The sequence below is a fragment of the Helicoverpa zea genome, chromosome 17 (genome assembly GCF_022581195.2).
Source record: "Helicoverpa zea isolate HzStark_Cry1AcR chromosome 17, ilHelZeax1.1, whole genome shotgun sequence".
In the NCBI taxonomy this organism is placed as follows: domain Eukaryota; kingdom Metazoa; phylum Arthropoda; class Insecta; order Lepidoptera; family Noctuidae; genus Helicoverpa; species Helicoverpa zea.
Window position 1 is genome coordinate 6,771,249 of NC_061468.1, and position 22,271 is coordinate 6,793,519.

The 22,271-nt window shown below is 36.2% G+C and overlaps 2 protein-coding genes and 1 long non-coding RNA gene across 3 annotated transcripts; 2 read left to right on the forward strand and 1 right to left on the reverse strand.

Moving 5' to 3' along the window:
• Window positions 1-10,321: 10,321 nt before the first annotated feature.
• On the forward strand, window positions 10,322-11,172 carry LOC124638447. The gene is made up of 2 exons (XR_006985366.1): window positions 10,322-10,573; window positions 10,883-11,172. It is a non-coding gene; the product is annotated as an uncharacterized LOC124638447 (long non-coding RNA).
• A 2,506-nt stretch (window positions 11,173-13,678) lies between these two features.
• On the reverse strand, window positions 13,679-17,098 carry LOC124638500. The gene is made up of 2 exons (XM_047175472.1): window positions 15,496-17,098; window positions 13,679-13,858 (listed from the first exon to the last, which is right to left on the reverse strand). Exons 1-2 carry the CDS (start codon window positions 17,086-17,088, stop codon window positions 13,679-13,681), a joined length of 1,773 nt encoding a protein of 590 aa, XP_047031428.1. The 5' UTR covers window positions 17,089-17,098.
• A 77-nt stretch (window positions 17,099-17,175) lies between these two features.
• Window positions 17,176-18,680, forward strand: LOC124638379 (the record flags this gene model as incomplete). Its single annotated transcript, XM_047175326.1, has 1 exon — window positions 17,176-18,680. A coding segment is annotated over exon 1 (1,206 nt), but the record flags the coding sequence as incomplete, so codon positions are not given.
• Window positions 18,681-22,271: the final 3,591 nt, after the last annotated feature.

Sequence of the window (22,271 nt, forward strand, 5' to 3'; positions counted from 1 at the left end):
CGAAATCTTAGTTTTAAGGACTTTACGTGTATTTCAAAGGATTGTAGTATGTTTCTAGCATCAAAAGGGTTAGCCAAGCATGCGTGAGAGTGTATTCTAAATTTGAATTTTGTACAATTGCTAAGAAATTGGTTAAACCTTGTTTTGGACTAATTGCTGGCAGAAAGTTCGTCGGTGTTTTGAAAAGTTTTTGAAGTGATTTTCAGAAAACTGATAATGCAGTCTTAATTAATGTACCTTTTTGTTAGATCAAAACATTTTTGAAAAACTATGCGTATTTGATAAAATTTTCACCTGCTCTAAATGGGCTATACTGATGATTGATGGCAATGTTAAGAGTTTCGGTATTTTAGTGTAAAGCGTTCTTCTGTTTAGATATTATACCCACGTGTTTTAAAATATCGCTTTTTCATAATTAAACACTATTTAGAGGAGTATCAGTACAGTACATTGGGCTGCGACAAAACCAATTTAAAGTAAGCAGTGCCGATCGTAACTCGTCTCCTATCGTACTTTGACACTAAAAAATACCAAATTTTGTGATAAATGTTAAAATTAACCACATGAAAAATGATGAGGAGGGTTTAAGCTATCTAAAAAGTCTAATTATTGCCGCGTTGAAGCTCTCTATAACTCCATAGGTATCGGGTTACTATACGATGATTTCGCTGAAAGGGAGTCAAGAAGTCAAAGGTATTGACCAAACGTATGTTTCTTAAGAAATGAGCAGATAGCCAATTATTGTTATGATTTAAGCAGGAAAGTGCTGTAGATGCCAGGAAATCTCGGTGCAGGCAAGTTTATTTCATAAAATGTCCGTGGGATGAAAACACGCTATTTGAACGCTCAGACTCATAGATCTTCGGAGGTCTACGGAGTTTCCCAAGAGACGAGGTTGTTTGAAAATCAGAGATTACGAGACCTTAAGACCTCGTGCTCACAGTCTATGCGCTATTTTCTGTATTTTGTAGAATTTCAAGATTTTTAAAAATGTTAATGTCCGAAAGGAGACGAGTTGTGATCGGCACTGCTTACTTTAAATTGGTTTTGTCGCAGCCCAATGTACTGATACTCCTCTAAATAGTGTTTAATTATGAAAAAGCGATATTTTAAAACACGTGGGTATAATATCTAAACAGAAGAACGCTTTACACTAAAATACCGAAACTCTTAACATTGCCATCAATCATCAGTATAGCCCATTTAGAGCAGGTGAAAATTTTATCAAATACGCATAGTTTTTCAAAAATGTTTTGATCTAACAAAAAGGTACATTAATTAAGACTGCATTATCAGTTTTCCGAAAATCACTTCAAAAACTTTTCAAAACACCGACGAACTTTCTGCCAGCAATTAGTCCAAAACAAGGTTTAACCAATTTCTTAGCAATTGTACAAAATTCAAATTTAGAATACACTCTCACGCATGCTTGGCTAACCCTTTTGATGCTAGAAACATACTACAATCCTTTGAAATACACGTAAAGTCCTTAAAACTAAGATTTCGCATAGGTGCCCGCTTTTTTTGCAAAAGAGTGTATTTCCAAAATAATTATTAAAATTATTGAAATACATACTAACGTGTTAACATACATTATTAAGGTCAAGCAAGTACTGTCCCAAAAGTAGCTGAACAACATAAGCGTCAAAAGTACATTAACACACGGCAACATTAAAAATATACTTTGTTAACCTAATTTTGTATTTACTGCTGTTTAGTGACTTTTGATACAATGATGTTCAGCGACATTTGGATTGATGGTGTACAGCGACTTTAGGAATACTATATAGTGCACAGATACTTTTGAAATACTCGTGTTTAACGACTTTTGTAAGTTTCTGGTGTACAGTCTATTTTGTTTCCTAGTTGCGACTATAACTTATGGCATTTTATTGTGAACAGGTGTTTTGTCATGTTGATTCTGTTCATCGACTTTTGGTGCTGACTGTACGTTTTCGCCGGATGACCATCACAGTAAAGTGATTCTACAGCTCTCACAAAACACATAGTGAGCCCAGTTTTTTTCTTGATTGGCCACAGGAAATCCGAAATAATGAAGATATGCAATTTTCAACGATTCTGTCATATGTCTTTTCTTCTTTATAAATATAAATTGTCCACAAACATAACAAAAGCGATCACAACTTCATAGTTGTGACAGTTCGCGTAGACAGTGTACTCATGTACACTGTCTACGCGACATTTTTTTTTAATTAAACAAAAAATATCTCTTAAACTAAACAAGTAATGCAACACCAAAGATCGAGAGTTAAGAATGATTCCTAAAAACAAATATTTGGGGGTAGAGAAAAATGTGACGTGATAGAATTTTTATGTTGTTACTTTTAGAATGTACAAAGGTGGCGGAGAGTACTGGTATAGATTTTGCGAGGGGTATATGAAAAAAATAAAAATTTGTAAACTAGTATAATAGGTCAAACCTTTTTTTTCCGCCTAGTCAGTAGACCCCTGATAGTTGGTCCACACGATGTGATACCAACTTCACATAGACTTTCAAAGAATTTTGTCTGGACAACAAATCGTGCATAAGAAAATCTGAGCCAATGATAAGTCTGCACAAACATCTTGTCATCAGATTTCCCACAAACACTTTACTCACAAACTTTAGATTTTTGCTCAAACTTTGAGTTCAAAGACACAAACTTAAAATCTGTGTACAAACGTAGAAATTCAAATTGTTATTTTAAAAACTCCTTCAAGCTGCTCCGCTTTGGTCATAATATGTATGTATACCAACTTAAGGTACATTTGGAATGGTCTGTAGGCAGTGAGTGGGTCTGTGGGCGGAGAGTTCGGGTGGCTCACCATAGGTACCTCCGTCCGTATAGACAACAGACCCGCGTCGGCGGCGCGCGTTGTCCCACGCGCTCCGTCATGTGGGTTAATGTGGGTCAGCGCTGAAAACCAGCGCTGTTGTCTCGTGCCTGCGTGCGCGAGATACAGCATTTATGCTGAGCGCTGTCCCTTTCACGCACGAGTGACGCAATTGCAGCGTTTTTTTTTTTCCTTTTTATGTTCACTGTATTGTTTGTTTTGTGCCATATTTACTTATTTGTTTCTTGCGTCATTCGTGTGTTCGAAATAAATGGATTTTCTTTCTTTCTTTCTTTCTTCTTTCTCCTGAAAGAAATGTCAGCAACCCCATCGGGGCCCAGCAGGACCAAGACCTGCCGGCTGCGGAATTGTTCGAAAGAGTTACCGCGGCCTAAAATTAACAGTTTGAAACTTCCATAAAATTAAAACTGTTAAGTAGGTAGTTAAATATTCAGCAAACAGCAAGTTGCTGATGAAAAACAGTAGCATGTTACCAACTAATCGATGTGGTTTCCAACATTCTCGAATTGTAAGTTATATTGTAAGAAGTTTTTGTACCGATTCAACTTCATCCAAATCTTACGTAATATACCTTTCAAAACAAAGGATTTTAATTGCACAAGAAAAATATTAATTCAACAATTCACAAGTAGGTAGCTACTTATTTAATACCTTCCTGAGTATTGTATTGCTGGGACAGAATAACGATGTTATTCCAATTATTTAGCCACTTTTAACTTTAAAATTGACTGCATGCTGACTAAATGTATCCTACCCCAGTCCTCCTAAGGTAAATGTATCAATTTTTGTACAACAAAACTTCCAAAGCAGTTCAAAATCAATAAGGGTTCATAAAAAATAGAGAAGAAATTAGCAACAATACTTTTAAAATACAAGAACTACATTTCACTGAAAAATGGTAACTACAAAGTTGCAAGAACAAATTCAACTGAACCCATCAGTTCAGTTTATCCATGGTAACCATATCCGTAGCCGCCATAGTGGTGATGATGATGTTCCTCCTTCTTGTGATAGTAGCCGGGGCTGCGGACCAGCCTGGGAGCTTCAGGGTTCGCTACGTCAGGCAGTTGAGGAACCACGCCGGCACTGGCGAATGCCATGACTGCACACAACAGCAGGGCGACGAATGCGAACTGTAAGGAAAAGTTATGTAGGTACTCGTTGACAGTTATAGGTAACATGCGACTATCCTGAGCTCAATGTGAAGGCAAACCACTGTTTATTGTTCTCTTTTGATGTTCACTGTTGATGTTGCTTTTGGTCAAAGACGAACTACTTACTCCGTAAGTCTGTACCCATATCGCTCGAAGGGCTTTTCAGAACCCCTTTTGGTACCCTGAGTATCCCATTCAAAAAATCCCCCATATGTACCTAGTTCAAACTGCAGCAGAAAATTGCCAGGAATAGCATGCACACGTTGGTTTATATCTAAACTTTTGATTATAAAAAGGCAATATTGATGACAAAAAACAACTACAAAAACAACAATAAATATTACAATGACAATTAATTAATTAATTAAATTATTTTTTTCAGTATTAAGTGTAGTAAAATACTTACGAATTTCATTTTGACTTGTGGGTTACTTGCAGAGCACTGTGATGTTTTGAACTAAGCCCTAAGGCTTTATATATTCAAATATGTCCCACCAAAACCGGTGCATTTCGAAAACGAAACTATACTTACTCCTTTTTTACTTATTCTTTCATTGACTAATACATAAACCTACTAAACGGGTAATCATAACATACAAATGAGGAAAATTATCCAAAACCTTTTCATGTCCCAAATTTTTTTTTTTGACAGCCGTCCTTGTTATGATTTTTAAAAGGGCGCATGTTACCTATATGCACAATTTAATACGCAAAAGTAATTACTAGATAATTATCTTAATAGTCTGTTCTAGAGTACCTAACCCAAAAAGCAGGACTAATGCATGCGCATGCAAGAGTCATTACAGATATCACATTTAGGAAAGCATTTTTCTGATAGTTCCGGGTAATTTTATCAACACCCTTCTGGCAAGGAATGAATCTAAGGATGATGATGATCTATTTATATTATAGTGGATAGCTACCACCACCAACCAAAATAAAAAACCAGGATCAACATATTGCATGTATTTCCTACTCTTCTTCTTTAATTTTAGAACCTAGCTCTTGTCAGTGCAGCTACTTCCATTTACGCACATCGAGTGCCAATTTATTCCCGAATACAAACAAAAATTCCCGCCTATAAAGTAAAAAAAATAATAATTAAAAAGCACACATTTTCTCGAATGTCATGTATTCCTTTTTGAAACAATAAAGTCGCCAATGACAGTTTCTTTTTGTTTGGCTCCGGCTTAGATGAATAGATAAGTCAAAATAACGATGTAACAAAAACAAACAGGTATAAAATTAAATTATAATCCTATACACATGTATTGTACCTACTAGTTATTGAGCTTTTTTTTTTATTTGTGTCAACATGTATAAAACTTAGTTTTTTTTTTAAGTCTAATTTATGGCAACTTTTTTTTATTTTTAAATAGTGTATAGATTGAAATTAACGAAAATTAAGTTAGAACGCCAAAAATATAGCTAGAATAATAAATATCCGAATACATAATGGAAAAAACTACGTGATCACTTCCAGAATGTGACTCTATTGAGTATGATATTAACAAAAAACTACACAAAATATTATTAATATTTTTATTACTAATTAAAGAAAACAATCTTGTCAAAAGGAAAAAACACAATACACGACAATTCTTTGAACGTTTTATAACAAAAATCAAACTTCAATTTCAATTATGTGACTTTTGATGCACATCGGACACTATTTTTTAAAATAATAAGCTATAATAAAAATATATTTCTGCAGTGATCCCTAGTTATGAATCAAAATTAAATTCCTGTCCATCGAGCGAAAACAGAACAAAACAGTATTTTATAAAGAATTTTAAATATTTTTTTGTTTCAAATAGAAAACAGGGACAGTCACGCAACTGAACGTCTGAAAAGTATAAAGCTTCATCTACATGGACGCTATTATTATAATTATGTAATATTCCAGATCAACATTTAATAATAATCAAGAAATACTATATCTTTTCAATAATGGAACAAATAATAACAAAAAAATATTGTACCTCGTTTACATAAAGATTGTAAACATGAATAAAATAAAATTGATCCCCACAGAAAACTATTATTCTGAATTTCTGAAACAACATCACTGTTTCCATGTAAACTTAATTTTATAGGATCAGTCATGTTGTGACTTTGAGCTCAGCCCGTATGTGACCATAGATTTGGTCACAAAACGGAAGTCACATTTTCATACTTGCCGATTAAAAAAAAATTATAAATAATTATTTGTAGTTTTTTTCCATTTGATGTCATTTTAAACAGTAACTTAAAGAAATGGCGGTTTCTAGAAATAAACAGCAATCCTAATATTTGGTTACGCTGTAGTAAAATTCAAACACAAATCTGAACATAAATTCCGTTCTTGTACGGAGCCAGCAACAAAACGTCTACGTTCCTCAAAATCCTTTTGACTTTAATAGTAAAGTAAAGTAAAAACCAGTAGTATGTCTAAGTAGTGCCTGTTTCAAAGTATTAGGACCCAAAAATTGTGGCTTAAAGTACTATAAAATGCGGTCACAATACTGAATGTTCAGGTTGGATCAAAATTTCATCATCGTAGTTTTATACGTTTTTTTATGTAAATAAGCCAGAATATTACAAATGAATTGATGAATATTATTAAATGATGACATTTAGAAACTAAACCCCTTAAAAAAGTATATCGTCCGTAGAAAAATCGCGAAATATTCTTGATCCAATCATACGAATTCAGCTGGGGACAAGCAAAAAAAGCCTACTCCTGTTTATTTAAATGCTGTTAAAACAAAATAATGAATAATTGGAACAGAAACTAATATAATAAATTAAAATTAAATGTATATTCTTTGGTCCAGTATCTTTAAAAACTCAAATAGTTAATGGGTTTAAGAATGAAATTAGGTCAAATCCGGGGGACAAGCAAAAAGCGCACTTTACACAAATAAAAAAAAAAGCTCTATTGCACCTAGTTTCTTGATTTTACTCTGGTGAATAGCTGTATTGAACACGCTGCTTCCTGAATGCATTTCTCTTTATGCCTTTTTGAAAAGCCTCTCAATTCAAAAAGCGAATTCACTATCTTTTCATTAAGAACCTCAAACTATCGTTTGAAACCGTTGTAAACATTGACATATAACTATAGGGACAGGAAATGTCACGAAAAAAACGTGCACACCCTGTCAGTCTGCAGTAGTAACTAAAATGGCTGCCATTACTAGGGTTGTACCGCTACCGGATTCAACAAATATCGATATTGTATTCTAGTTAGAAGTATGTATAGATAGTTCAACTCAGATTTGCGCGCGGCCCTATGTGTGCGTTGGCTTGTAAATATACAACTTTCATTCGTGTGACAGTGACGTCGTCCGAGGATAACGTGTTCTTATCGCTTTTTGTTATGGGTACAGTCGTTTACGAAAATACTAGTTATTCACGAAGAAATTATTAAGGAGTCAGGTAAAGCGTTTCAAAAAATTAAACAACATTCAAAGCTTTTTATTATTACCTAAATATAGTTTTTCATTATTTTCTCATACGTCTTTTCAAATTGACATTGACAATATCTAAGAAATAAATGAGGTGAAATATCTAAGATGAATTAAATACTCCTTACATATTTTCTAGCTCGGGGTACGCGGACAATAAATAAAAGTGTGGACTAAGAATGTAAAAAAACGTATCATCATCATCATCATCATCTTAGCCATAGGACGTCCATTGCTGAACATAGGCCTCCCCCTTTGATCTCCACTTGATCACACAAAAAACGTATAATCTAGTATAATAATGTAAACAAAATGTGTGGGGAATTTTAAAAAATAATATTGCTTCGCATAATGTCGACCAAAATAAGACGGAAATAATGAAACTCATAAATGAACGTTTAAGTCAAATTGATGAAGGGATGAGGTATAATACTTGTCGACATGTACAAAAGAAAAAAGAAGAATACTATAGACATTTTGACATGGAGTCAGAATTTATAATTCACCTTGAAGAGTAGCGAATCTGAAAATTCATCATTTGATTTTTCAAGTAGCGATTCAGAATCATTATAAATAAATAAACATTAAATTACGTAATAACTGTTTTTCTTTAAACAGCCGTATACAACCCCTAAATAACTGTATTTGTACCCGACTGTACCTCTTGTCACGCACACAAAGTCACTGTATATGTACAAGGGTTACCCACACATAAGGCCGCGCGCACGACTGAGTTGAACTTACTTTACGAGTCTTACTGGGTGCATAAAAATAACGGGTGTACTATGCCAAATCGAATAACAAATAATCGAATATCAATTGATCGACCACTATAAATCGAAATTCTAAATACTCGAACATTCATAATATCGAATGGTTATTAAATCGAACATTCAATACATCGCGCAGTCTATACATCGAGTGTTCAAAATATCGAATGTTCGTTTGATCGAGCGTTAAATGCAAAACATATTCATTCTATCGAAAAATCCTTATTTTTTATGAATACAAGAAAAACTCAAAATTTACTAATAAATCACATTTTAATCTTTAATTCTTTTCTTTTAAAGGTACATTTTATAATTTTGTGTGAATTGAAAAGGCAAACGCGGAATTGGGAAGACCTACTTTACAAAAAAGAGGCAAAAGGGATGATAATGCGATAGAAAAAATGTTAAATAATAATAAAAACTACATTAAAATATGATTTATTCATAAATTTTGAGTTTATCTTGTATTCATAAAAAATATAGATTTTTCGATAGGATGAATATACGATGCATTTAACGCTCGATCAAACGAACATTCGATATTTTGAACACTCGATGTATAGGCTGCGCGATGTATTGAATGTTCGATTTAATAACCATTCGATATTATGAATGTTCGAGAATTTAGAATTTCGATTTATAGTGGTCGATCAATTGATATTCGATTATTTGTTATTCGATTTGGCATAGTACACCCAAAAATAACCGAGTATAAATAATCTCTTCGTCATAGAACTAACTATCACATTAACTTCACTGATACTAATAACCTCAACAACATCAACCAAATGGGAGGAGTCATTTCAGTAGGGTGATACCTTTGAAAAAAAAAAAACAGGCAAAGTAATTATTTATTATTTCAAATAGCCCTATGAAAGTTCTTTCACGACAGACTAGTTGCAGGGTGCCAAAGATTCGGTCCTATGAAGAAGAATCCGCAAGAAACGCCATAAGGAGATACTCTCTTAAAAAAAATACAATAATTTAAAATCGTTTTCAAGCTATTCATGAGAAAGTTATATAATGCAAATGGAGCTAATTATGTATTAATCGATTGTACAAAACAATTTTAGTGCTAAGAAAAAAATATTTATACAATTCGAAACCTATACTCGGTAACTAAGTTCTCAAGCAAATATTGCAACTTGCATTCCGATTTGCTCGTCTGTGCGGAAGCACTGCCGTGCCCGTGGTCGCCGTAGAAGCATCATGTGAAAATAAAAAGGCAAAACATATTATTTTCAATAAAATATGTCTTTAAAATCCTGAATTTTATAATACGCCTTTTTAATCAAAATGTTTTTAACTGATGTTTTGTTGAAAATAATACACAACTCTGAGGGCTCAGTGTCTTAGGGACAGTAAGTTCTGATGTTAAAATTTGTAAAAGCAGACTTATTAAGTGGATATTATATCGATACTATTATGACAACTGCACAGCACTATGCCAATATAACATGTTATTGTAAACAACATTTATTTCTAAATATAGGTTTTTATACAGAAATAAACCAAAATATAAGTACTTTCACCATCAATTCATGTTCCCGTAACATATTTTTTATAAAATGTGAATTATTTTATGTAGTTTCTAGCAAAAATAGGTTCCTAACCTGTGTAAAGACAATCCAGCTTGATTTTGGTGCTTCCTAGCACCACACTTCACAATACAACACATAGGCATATTCGTTGATTATTTCACTATTGAAATAGTAAAGTCTTAAAAGTAAACACGAGTGATATTCTATAAAATAGCAAAAATAAGTCACGAAGAGCACCTATTTGACAGCACAACTACCATGACATATATGGCCAGATATGGCACGCACCTACAAACAGGAGGATTTCAAAAGTAAATGTCACCATTTTACGCAATCACAAAAATATTGTTGTCCCTGTTTTCAAATACACTTATCTGCTTAGAAAGAGTGACTAGTGACTTAGAAAGAGTGCTTAGAAAGAGACAGAACTATGTTGCATAGTTTGTTTCATATTTATATAACTATAGATACGTCAATATCAAAACGGCGTCTCCTTATAATTCTAAGCTCGATGGTTGTAAATCAGTCATGTCTTGAATTTTTACATTCCACTTTTCGAACGCAGCACTCTTTCTGAAGGACCAGCTGTTGAACTGTCAAATGCACCGTCTTGTAGGTACTTTAGTGGAAAATAACATGTTTTTAACTGTATGTAGATAAACATTCCTAGTTTTTGTTAAACTAATGAGTTAAGTAAATTACCGACTTCATTAACCATGACGGCGATGTACTATATAAAGGTGCATCCGCATGACCAAATTGTGAATAGTCTTCAGGAACCATTACAGAAACTCAAAATGAAATTGGTAAGTCAATTTTACAATCTGTTCATATTATTATGGGCACATATGTATATTTGGAAAACATTTAATTTATTGTTATCATTGCGGTCGACATTCTGAACTGGGCTTATAATACCTACTTAATAAGGGTTCTAGGGTTGATGATCATTAGGCATTTAGCGCCACATATTCTTTTTTTTTTTTTCTAAGACACTACACATCATTATTCAAACTGCGTCTTTTTATTGTTTAGTTGAATTCGAAATTCAAATTCCCTATGACTTTTAAAGAATCTCACCAACGCGATGTTTATTTGTTTTTTTTTTATTACAGTTTGCATTGATCGCGCTGCTGTTATGCGCAATACTGGCTGGTGCGAACGTTGTCTATGCCGCGCCGGATCCTGATCAGCCAGCATTAGTACGGGAAGCTCGCAGCCCAACTAAAGGCCAAATCTACAAAGGCCATGGATACGGACACGGGTAGAGAAAGAACGGGATATAGACCTACCCATAATATATGAACTACGTAATAAGGGGCTGGTTGTTGAAACTATCTTTTAACATGTAAAACGTTAATTTCTATTATGTTACAAATGTCTTGGGAATAAAATGTTAGCAAAATATTAATTTATTTCATTCGTCCCGTGGAAGTTCAATTATGAACATCATAGAGTAGGACTGTATCTCACATGTTCATATACATTTTGCAAATGCAATGACTGATTGCGCATTTTCCCTACAGACCAGTAAGTACGTATTAGACTGAACAACCACAAGAAAACAGATTGTCAACAAACAGCATTTTGAAATCACTTATAGAATTCGCATTTTGTTCGACCCCAAAACGAATTAGCATAATATGTCAATATTATTAATTAGGTTTATGTGTACAGAAAAAGAAGCATGAACACGATCTGACTTAGGCACACAAAAAAGTAAAACATAATATGTATCTACAACTTGTTTTCTCTGTTTAAAGTTATGTAAGAAAAAATATTTTATTTGTGTTCCAAATACTACCTCTCGGTAGTTTAGTGGGGTTTGGCACGTCTTACTCTTTGATTGTAGTCTTTGAGTGCAAGATTTTTAAGATTGCTATCTAGTTACTACCTATCCAATCTTTTATCTGTATCATCCCTTGTACAATTTATCCAGCGTTTTTGTCGTATTTATGGTAGGCCTACTAACGGTTCTATTTTTGGTCGTAGCTACAAATCAACTACAACGTGGCACCTCGAATGAACTATTTTCCTATTTTATTGATCACTTGGTACCGAGCTTTTTTGCTCAATTTTTAGTGTCTTTCATTCTCCTGACAGCTGACTAACAAAAAGTATACCTGGAACTGCCATAAAAAAATCATTTTCCTCCTTCTGGACTCCATCATACATTGCCAAAAAACTCAACGTAATAATAATAATAAATAAATAATGCCCATCACTATGAATTGTAATTATGTACACAACTTTTTTTGGGCAAAAAAGGCTCAAAACGAAGTGCAAAAACCTTTTCAAGACGCATATAAAGGAATGACTCCGAAACAAAATATGCTCAGTACATTATCAGATATCAAAATGAAATACGTGAGTACAATTTTTCTACAATCCTGTGTTTTATTTTAAGGGTGCATCTACACGGTTCAAGTAGCTTGCGCATGTTGAGGTGCATGCGCAGGTTGCACGCTTTTTAAAAACGTGTGACTCGCGCATGTAATTAAGCAAACCCACAAACGTTCTCTTGTCACTTGCGCATGTTAACTTGCTTCAGCTACATGCACCATGAAGACGCACCCTAACTGTGTAACTAAACCCTATTTATCTAAGGAACTTATACAGATAATGTAGAAATCGTCTACGATTTTGTTATATTATTATGCAAGATTGATGTCTTCCTAGCCGATTATCGGCTACGGCGGCTGTACTCATGTAAGGAGATTAGCCAACTACGCAGGACATATTAAGCATTTGCGCAGACACAGGTGCACTCCCTATTCCTTTACTCTCATAACCCGATGGGACGGCAATCCGACACGACCGGTAAGAGATCAGGCGCAGGACCGACATTTACGTGCTCTCCGATGCACGGGTGTATCAATCACCAGCTTCCAGGCTCCGGTCTGCTTTGTGAAAGTCTTCTAAAACCCACAAAGCGATTTCGGCCCGACTCGGGAATCGAACCCGAGACCTCGTGCTCAGCAGCCGCACTTGCGACAGCTAGACCAACGAGGCAGTATGCAAGATTATTATAATATCAAACAAGTTACACTACAACCAATGAATACCTTACATTACTGGCTGGTCAATTTACCAAAAAGGCGTAACTTCTGTTTCTAACCAAAACCTTTTCCTCATTTTCAGTTGGCGTACCTTGCAGTCTTAATATTCGCACTCATTGCAGTAGCGAGCGCGGGGTTAGATACCCGACCTAGCGTGAGGGTGGCTCGTGGCATAGTTGGTCAGCACCATCGTCATGGCTACGGGTACAGCGGTGGCAATAGGGATAGACATGGACAAACTAAGGACCTGAGAAAACCTTGAAAAGAACACTACAGCGAAGCCAAAGACTTTCATTGTAATATTGATTAATTGTTTATTTGAAAATCTTCTGAATTTCACACAAGTTTTATTTGTAAAGTGATGATCTAACTAATTAGCCTTAGTTTAGTAAAAGTAATCTAAAGCAAACGCTCTTGTTTTATTTCTTACATCGTTGCTTATGATCCTTAACCTTATGATCGATCCACGCGGCTATGAAAAGGTACCTACCTTTTAAAAAAAATGAAGATTTGACCGCCGTTAAATGCTTACTGAACAATCATAAAATGCAGTTGAAGAGCAATTGTTCTCCAAATAACTGACTAACAACTTATTACTTTTTGTATATCACTCCTTTTTTGCCCCGAACTTTCAGACTCATTTAGCAAATATCCTTTTTTGTTGAATTCTGCACCCGACTCCAAGTTGTGGCTGAAATACTCGGGTTTGGTTGCAAAAACATGTACATGAAAATATGTACGTTCATGAGAGTAGGTACCTACTTGTGATGAAGTTCTTTAACATAGGAATAATGTAACACTCAGTTGTTAATTTGTAATCCAGGATATATAAATCAATTCAAAGTTCTTTCATTAATACATTATGGTGTGTCCATAAGGGTGCCTCCACATTTCTGGTGCATGTTGAGAATCCACAGCCAGTAAGACGTCATCATCGGCTGTGTTGAGCAGATCCGCCAGTTTTGGACCTTCGCTTTCTGCCAACACCACCATGGCGATGAGTGCCCACACCAAGAAGACTATGAACGCATACTGGAATAATAAATGGAGTTCCATATTCAAATGTAGAAAAATAAAATATAGTGGACGATCTTAGAGTATACACAGCAGAGAGTCTTTATTACATAATTTAATTGGAAGGTGATTGAACTCTCAGAAAAATAAATAATAATCAATCGCTAGAAAGATTTGACACGGATAACACAAAAAAAAAGTTGTGAGTGAGGTGGATATCCTCAATCACAGTTATTAATTGTCAGTTTTAGACAGTCAAGCTCAACACTATTTCGATTTATTTAAAATTGTATTGGATTCAAATAGGGCTTTATTATTTGAGGAAGTAGTACCACAGATTGCTATAATAGTTACTACGTAAGTATTACCCTTTTGTACAGACTTTAGAAGAAGACTTTAGCAGAAGACAATCAAAAATATTTTGGTGAAACAAAACAAGAGAGGATAAGGAACCTCTTACTTTTTGGAAAGTCGGTTAAAAATAGTAACTACTAAACAATACTTACAGTTTGCATCGTAATTGCTCCTGATACGAATGGTGCCATAGGCTGGTCATGATGTTTATATACCTCTATTATCTTAAGATTAATCGGGTGATCGTCATTTTTTATCACATTAGATTCGGTCCTGACTAATGTTGGAACCTACAGGAATAGATTCTTTGATCTAAACAACTACGTATTTAGGTACTTTCGTAATGTCAAAGTATCAATAAGTATGGCAAAAAGTTAAGATCGTGTTGATGCTATTATAATAATTTATTGGCTTACAGAACATCTAGGTATTATGGTACGACTCCTGATATAAAGTTTTTGCAGGAAATCTAGACACATGGCAGTGTATCCGCCAAGTTCGAGCAAAAAAAAGCGACACACCGGCCGTGGGTTATATTACACGAACCATTTCGGGCCAAATTCGACCCCCCTATAACTCAAAATCTATTTTATTTACGCATATCAAATTTCTAGTATCTGTTCAGACCCCCTCACTTATCTAAAATACAAAGTTTCATTAATATACCTATTGTAGGTCTTGAGATATTGACGTCAGAAAATCGCTATTTTTACTATACACTCACTGACTGACTGACTCACTCATCAAAAACCTAGACCACTTCCAATGGTCGTATTGACTTGAAATTTGGCATCGAGATAGATCTTTATGTCAAGGTAAAGGGAAAAATCTGAAAATGGCCAAGTGTGAGTCAGTTTCAAAATAATGAAGGTGTAAATTTATACCCCTAAGGAACTAAAACGAACTAAAATCTATATTTATATAATTTATATTCGAGTGGTCGTAAAGATCTGAAATTCGTTACAAGGGTTTGTATTTAGACAAAGTAAAGTAAAAATCTAAAAACGGCCAAGTGTGAGTCACTTTGGAAAATAACGAATGTGTAATTTTGATCCACGAACATAATATATGATAACATGTCATATTGATTTCTGACACTTACGCGAATATTAGACATTTAAATAAAACTACTTTTACGGATTTTATCGCGTTATATTAATATTATTTAATCCCGACGTTTCGGATCCTTTACAGCATCCATGGTCACGGGCAGACTAAGGTGTTGGTCGTCTTGATATATTAGTTACAAACAGCTACCCTACATTTTGTTGATTATTATTGACAATCCGATTCACGCAAAACGAGCTCACTGTATCCATAGGTCGAGCAGTTGTAGGCTTGGATTTTGATTTAATAGTTTCTATGATGGGATTCCAAGCAGGTGGTATGCACCAGCCATCTTCTCTATTGAAATTTGGATGTTTTTTAATTTCAATAGCCTCGCGAATCATCCTAGGTAGGAATCGGTTTTCTCTTGCAAGGACTTGTGGTTTATCAAATCTGATGTAATGCTGGGCCTTGTCTAGTGTGTGTTCACAAACTGCTGACTGTCTGGAACGGCGGTGTTTGACATCGGCGATGTGTTCTTTTACGCGGGTCCCTATGCTTCTTTTAGTTTGGCCTATGTAAGAGAGACCACAATCACATTCAAGCTTGTATACACCCGCATCTTGTAGAGGTATGTGACACTTGACAGGTGGTAAGAATTGACTGATCTTCTTCAGCGGCTTGAAGTAGGTTTTGATTGAAGCTCGCTTCAAGATGTAGCCAATCTTGTCTGTGACTCCTCTTATGTATGGAAGAACAGCAGGTAGACGCTCAACTGTGGCTGGTTTCACGCGGGTTCTGCGACGAGGGCGCGGTACTCGGAGCTTGTTGTCGTGCAGTACTTGCTTGACATGTTGAAGCTCAGCACCCAGGTGTTGTTCATCGCAGATCCCACGTGCTCTCTGAAACAATGATTTACCAACGGTAGATAACTGTGTTGGGTGGTGGTGGGACTCACCATGAAGGTATTTGTCTGTATGGGTTTTCTTCCGATACACAGTGTGACTCAAGGTGTTATTAGGGTTACGGATAACCAAAACATCTAAGAAAGCTAAGGAGTTGTTTGCCTCTGACTCCATAGTGAATTGAATTTTGGGGTTTATGGAGTTAAGATGATTTAAAAATGCTGTGACTTTGTCAGATGGTAGTATTGTGAAAGTATCATCTACGTACCGCTTGTAGAATTTGGGTGTTACGGGTGCAGATTGCAGGGCTCGCTCCTCAAAATCCTCCATGAAGATATCAGCAACAATGGGAGATACTGGGGAGCCCATTGCTACACCATCCACTTGCGTGTAGAAGTGATTATTCCACAGTAAATAGCCAGATGTTAGGCAATGTTTTAACAGTTCAGCATATTCAGTAGGCATGTTATTCTCTGCTAGTTTCTTAGACACAATCTTGATGCAGTCTTCAACAGGTAAGCATGTAAACAATGACTGAACATCAAAACTGACCATAGTTTCATTGTCAGCTAGTTGTAGGTGTTTTATTTCACTGACAAAATGGTACGAGTCCTTTACATATGCTGCTGTGTTTCCTCTCAATGGTGAAAGTACTTTAGCCAGATGTTGAGCCAATCTGTAGGTTGGTGAGTCGATTTGGCTGACTATTGGTCGTAGCGGAGCATTAGGTTTGTGTATCTTCGGTAGCCCATACAGCTTTGGTGGTTTTGCGCAGCTAGGAACTAGGTATTTTACGTCTAGATTCAATGTTTCGGAGTACTTTTTTATCAAATCACTAGTTGATTTCAATGTTTTTGTTGTGGGGTCGGTCTTCACTTGTTTATATGTACTTTCATCCGATAAAAGGTCTTGTATTTTATTATTGTAATCTGACGTATCCATCACCACCGTAGCATTACCTTTATCTGCACGTAGAATAGGCCTAGAAGGCCTATTCTACGTGCAGATAAAGGTAAAATTAAAAGGCAAAAACATTGAAATCAACTAGTGATTTGATAAAAAAGTACTCCGAAACATTGAATCTAGACGTAAAATACCTAGTTCCTAGCTGCGCAAAACCACCAAAGCTGTATGGGCTACCGAAGATACACAAACCTAATGCTCCGCTACGACCAATAGTCAGCCAAATCGACTCACCAACCTACAGATTGGCTCAACATCTGGCTAAAGTACTTTCACCATTGAGAGGAAACACAGCAGCATATGTAAAGGACTCGTACCATTTTGTCAGTGAAATAAAACACCTACAACTAGCTGACAATGAAACTATGGTCAGTTTTGATGTTCAGTCATTGTTTACATGCTTACCTGTTGAAGACTGCATCAAGATTGTGTCTAAGAAACTAGCAGAGAATAACATGCCTACTGAATATGCTGAACTGTTAAAACATTGCCTAACATCTGGCTATTTACTGTGGAATAATCACTTCTACACGCAAGTGGATGGTGTAGCAATGGGCTCCCCAGTATCTCCCATTGTTGCTGATATCTTCATGGAGGATTTTGAGGAGCGAGCCCTGCAATCTGCACCCGTAACACCCAAATTCTACAAGCGGTACGTAGATGATACTTTCACAATACTACCATCTGACAAAGTCACAGCATTTTTAAATCATCTTAACTCCATAAACCCCAAAATTCAATTCACTATGGAGTCAGAGGCAAACAACTCCTTAGCTTTCTTAGATGTTTTGGTTATCCGTAACCCTAATAACACCTTGAGTCACACTGTGTATCGGAAGAAAACCCATACAGACAAATACCTTCATGGTGAGTCCCACCACCACCCAACACAGTTATCTACCGTTGGTAAATCATTGTTTCAGAGAGCACGTGGGATCTGCGATGAACAACACCTGGGTGCTGAGCTTCAACATGTCAAGCAAGTACTGCACGACAACAAGCTCCGAGTACCGCGCCCTCGTCGCAGAACCCGCGTGAAACCAGCCACAGTTGAGCGTCTACCTGCTGTTCTTCCATACATAAGAGGAGTCACAGACAAGATTGGCTACATCTTGAAGCGAGCTTCAATCAAAACCTACTTCAAGCCGCTGAAGAAGATCAGTCAATTCTTACCACCTGTCAAGTGTCACATACCTCTACAAGATGCGGGTGTATACAAGCTTGAATGTGATTGTGGTCTCTCTTACATAGGCCAAACTAAAAGAAGCATAGGGACCCGCGTAAAAGAACACATCGCCGATGTCAAACACCGCCGTTCCAGACAGTCAGCAGTTTGTGAACACACACTAGACAAGGCCCAGCATTACATCAGATTTGATAAACCACAAGTCCTTGCAAGAGAAAACCGATTCCTACCTAGGATGATTCGCGAGGCTATTGAAATTAAAAAACATCCAAATTTCAATAGAGAAGATGGCTGGTGCATACCACCTGCTTGGAATCCCATCATAGAAACTATTAAATCAAAATCCAAGCCTACAACTGCTCGACCTATGGATACAGTGAGCTCGTTTTGCGTGAATCGGATTGTCAATAATAATCAACAAAATGTAGGGTAGCTGTTTGTAACTAATATATCAAGACGACCAACACCTTAGTCTGCCCGTGACCATGGATGCTGTAAAGGATCCGAAACGTCGGGATTAAATAATATTAATATAACGCGATAAAATCCGTAAAAGTAGTTTTATTTAAATAACATGTCATGTCAGTCAGTTGGTAAATCTAGTCCATTTAGTTAATCTAGTTCATTTCTTTGTAAGAAGCATATCCAAAAATCTGAAAGATAGTATAAATGAGACATTTCCTTAACTAACTTAATCATGAGAAAAAAATAAAATAAACAACCTTACAAAAATAAATGAAATCCCACCCAAAACAAAAATGTGAAAGGCTGCCAAGTTCGATAATATGGGAATGCTTCGCCTATAAAAGAAGTGAGATCTAAATAAGTACCAAGTTCCATACACATACCTCAGTTAAAAATAGTTACTTTTTAATGATGTTACTTGGCAAGTTTTAATAAAAAATTACATACTTGATTCATTGCGTTTAGTAGGTTTATAACAAGGTGTGTGAAAACTTGCCAAGTAGGTAACATCATTAAAAAGTAACTATTTTTCAGGGTGCGTCCACATCTGGCGAATGCGCAGCACGCGAGCCGATCGCGAGCTGTCCGCGAGCTGCGCGCGTGCAGTCACTGCAATAGTTCGGTGCGCCTCTTTAGCGCAACTCACGCAAGGCTCGTATAGAGCGCGCGAGCGGCGCGCGATCTGCGCGCAATCAGTTCTCGCCCTTACAGTTCCGTATATTGGCTCAGTACTATCGAAGATGGCAGACGTCGCGCGCCGCCTGCGCGCCGCTCGCGTGCGGCGCTTAGGTCGCGCGCGAGCTGCGCGCGGGCGGCGCAGAAGCGGCGCACGAACAAAAATGCACGCGCGCAGCTCGCGGACAACTCGTGATCGGCTCGCGTGCTGCGCATTCGCGGCGCATTCGCGGCGCATTCGCCAGATGTGGACGCACCCTAACTGAGGTATGTGTATGGAACTTGGTACTTATTTAGATCTCACTTCTTTTATAGGCGAAGCATTGCCATATTATCGAACTTGGCAGCCTTTCACATTTTTGTTTTGGGTGGGTAGGATATTAAACGAAGTGATTTAAGCTGCTGTGATTCTTTTCCTTCTCCATTTTAAAAGAAATGAAACTACCAAATACAAAGAAACTAATGTTTACAAAATATATATCCCTAAATAATTACCATGACCGCAATAAATGATGTTAAAAAAACCGGCCAAGTGCGAGCCGGACTCGCGCACGTAGGGTTCCGTACCATCCAAACTAATCTATACATATAATAAATCTGTAGAAAAGTAATTTTTGTACATTGAAGAAATTGACAAAAAAAATAGCCAGCATGTTAAAGGATAACTAACAGAACCCATTTCCATCATTTTTGTCATTTTTGTCTGTTTGTCTGCTTGTCTGTTTGTCTGTTTGTCTGTTTGTCTGTTTATCTGTTTGTTTGTTTGGGATTCACGTAAAATCTACGAATTAAATGCAAACAATGCTTGTATACAAAAATTCTACGTAACTTGGGGTATTACTTAGTTTTTGTTTCATCGAAATCGATTCACTCTATCAAAAGATATGATTAATTTTGTGAATTCAAGATGTAAAATATTACGACACGCAATCTATTTCTCAAAACTGTACATTTGAATGTTGTACTTATATTAGTTGATCGGCCTATTATTAATCTTTACACAGAAAATCACACCTTTATAAGTAACTTCGGAAGAAAAAAAAAATATGAAAATTTTGTTTAGCCAAGGTTAAAGTAGCTCCATCTGTGGTAAATAAAATACATCAAATTTGTCAAAGGAGCGAGGTGGTAAATGACAATATTACCATACATTCTTTATAGAGGATTTTTATTTCAACAGATGGAGTTGTGTATTTTCCGTAATTCACCATATTTTAACACGTAGTGTAATTTTTTGATAGACATTTCAATAGTTTTTGTCAGTTGCCGTGCCACATCAAAATCCAACTATAATTATTACCTTGATGAAAAGAAAATTAATAGTTCTCAGCCAAATTTAAAACGGTGCCATCTAAATTATTTTTTGAACATTATGTCAAAAATGACGACTTTAGTGGAACAATTAATTATCATTTAAAGTTACAGATGGAGTTCATATCAGGATTTTTTCATAAACATAGTTTAGCTTATCTTCCACTAATGTGGTGGCCTTAAAACAAATTACTTTGAGTGAGTAGTATTAAGTAGACCTTAATTATTTTTTCTGATGCAAAATATGTAAACTTAATCCTAGAAGAAATGAGGATCTATCTCTCGCAAGCGCTGCTAAGCGTGAGGAAGGTAATGTAGGATTCTGTAGCTTTAAAAACAAGCCCAGATACAAAGTGCAGATAAGAAATGGGAGCTCTCTCTATTTAATACCATACACACGTAAAATGCTTTATGCGTCTGAAAACGTACAAATTACGCGCCGCATGCCAGAGACATGCTTACTTTCAACTTCTGATCGCAAATACACTGTTCACGATTACGAACAGTCTCAGTAAGACCCGAGCCAAGTCTAAAAACCCTAAAAAACACCTTTTATATAAAACTACGTTTGATGTCATTTAATCACAAAGACAGAATTGTTCTCTGTTGCAAATCCTATCCACCTATATCCTATCCTAATCCAGAATGCATTGCAGGTGTGCATTGCACAAAAACCAATGGTATCCTATTCGAGAAGTCAAAAGAGTTGACCTGCCAACGTCAGCTTCTGCGCTAAGCAAGTGTTCTTAATAGTACCATCAGAATTACATTCATCGTTGAATGAGGTGAATAAATTTTCAGAAACCACAATAACAGTAGGAGCCAAAGCGTATTATAACTTCATAGAGCTCTGATTGGCCCCAGGTGACCAAGTCAGGTCTGATTTGTTCGTTCCTCAGATCTTTGAAAGTGTTTCGGTGGATACTTACTGTCGTCCTGTTTACGTGTGACACAAAATATGGTATACTAGCTTTTGCCCGCGACTTCGTTCGCATGATATAGTGACTTCCGGCATATTTTTGGTTTGACCAATAGATGGCGCTATATGTCCGGAATAAATTTTATTTTTTATTTTTATATATTTTTTTTTAAATAAAAACTATCCTATGTCCTTTCTCAAGTTCCAAACTATGTCTGTACCAAATTTCACACAAATCGGTTCAGTAGTTTAGGCGTGAAGAAAAGACAGACAGACAGACAGACAGACAGACAGACAGACAGACAGAGTTACTTTCACATTTATAATATTAGTTAGGATTAGGATAAACGTCCTCCGCAAGAGCGAAATTTTCCCGGTGTGCGGTAGTGACGCACAGTATACAACACTTATGTTTCTTTTGATTTGCTGGCTCCACCAAGAAATGACAAATTGCGAACGTACATTCTGAAAATCTTGGCAAAACTACAGGTTTCAAGTACGAACACATGAAGTGGACTCTCACAGATACGTACATTTTGCCTATTCATGAACTAATGCAAACATTTCGGTGGAGTCCCGGCTTAGGCCTCCCTCACATTAGGCGTG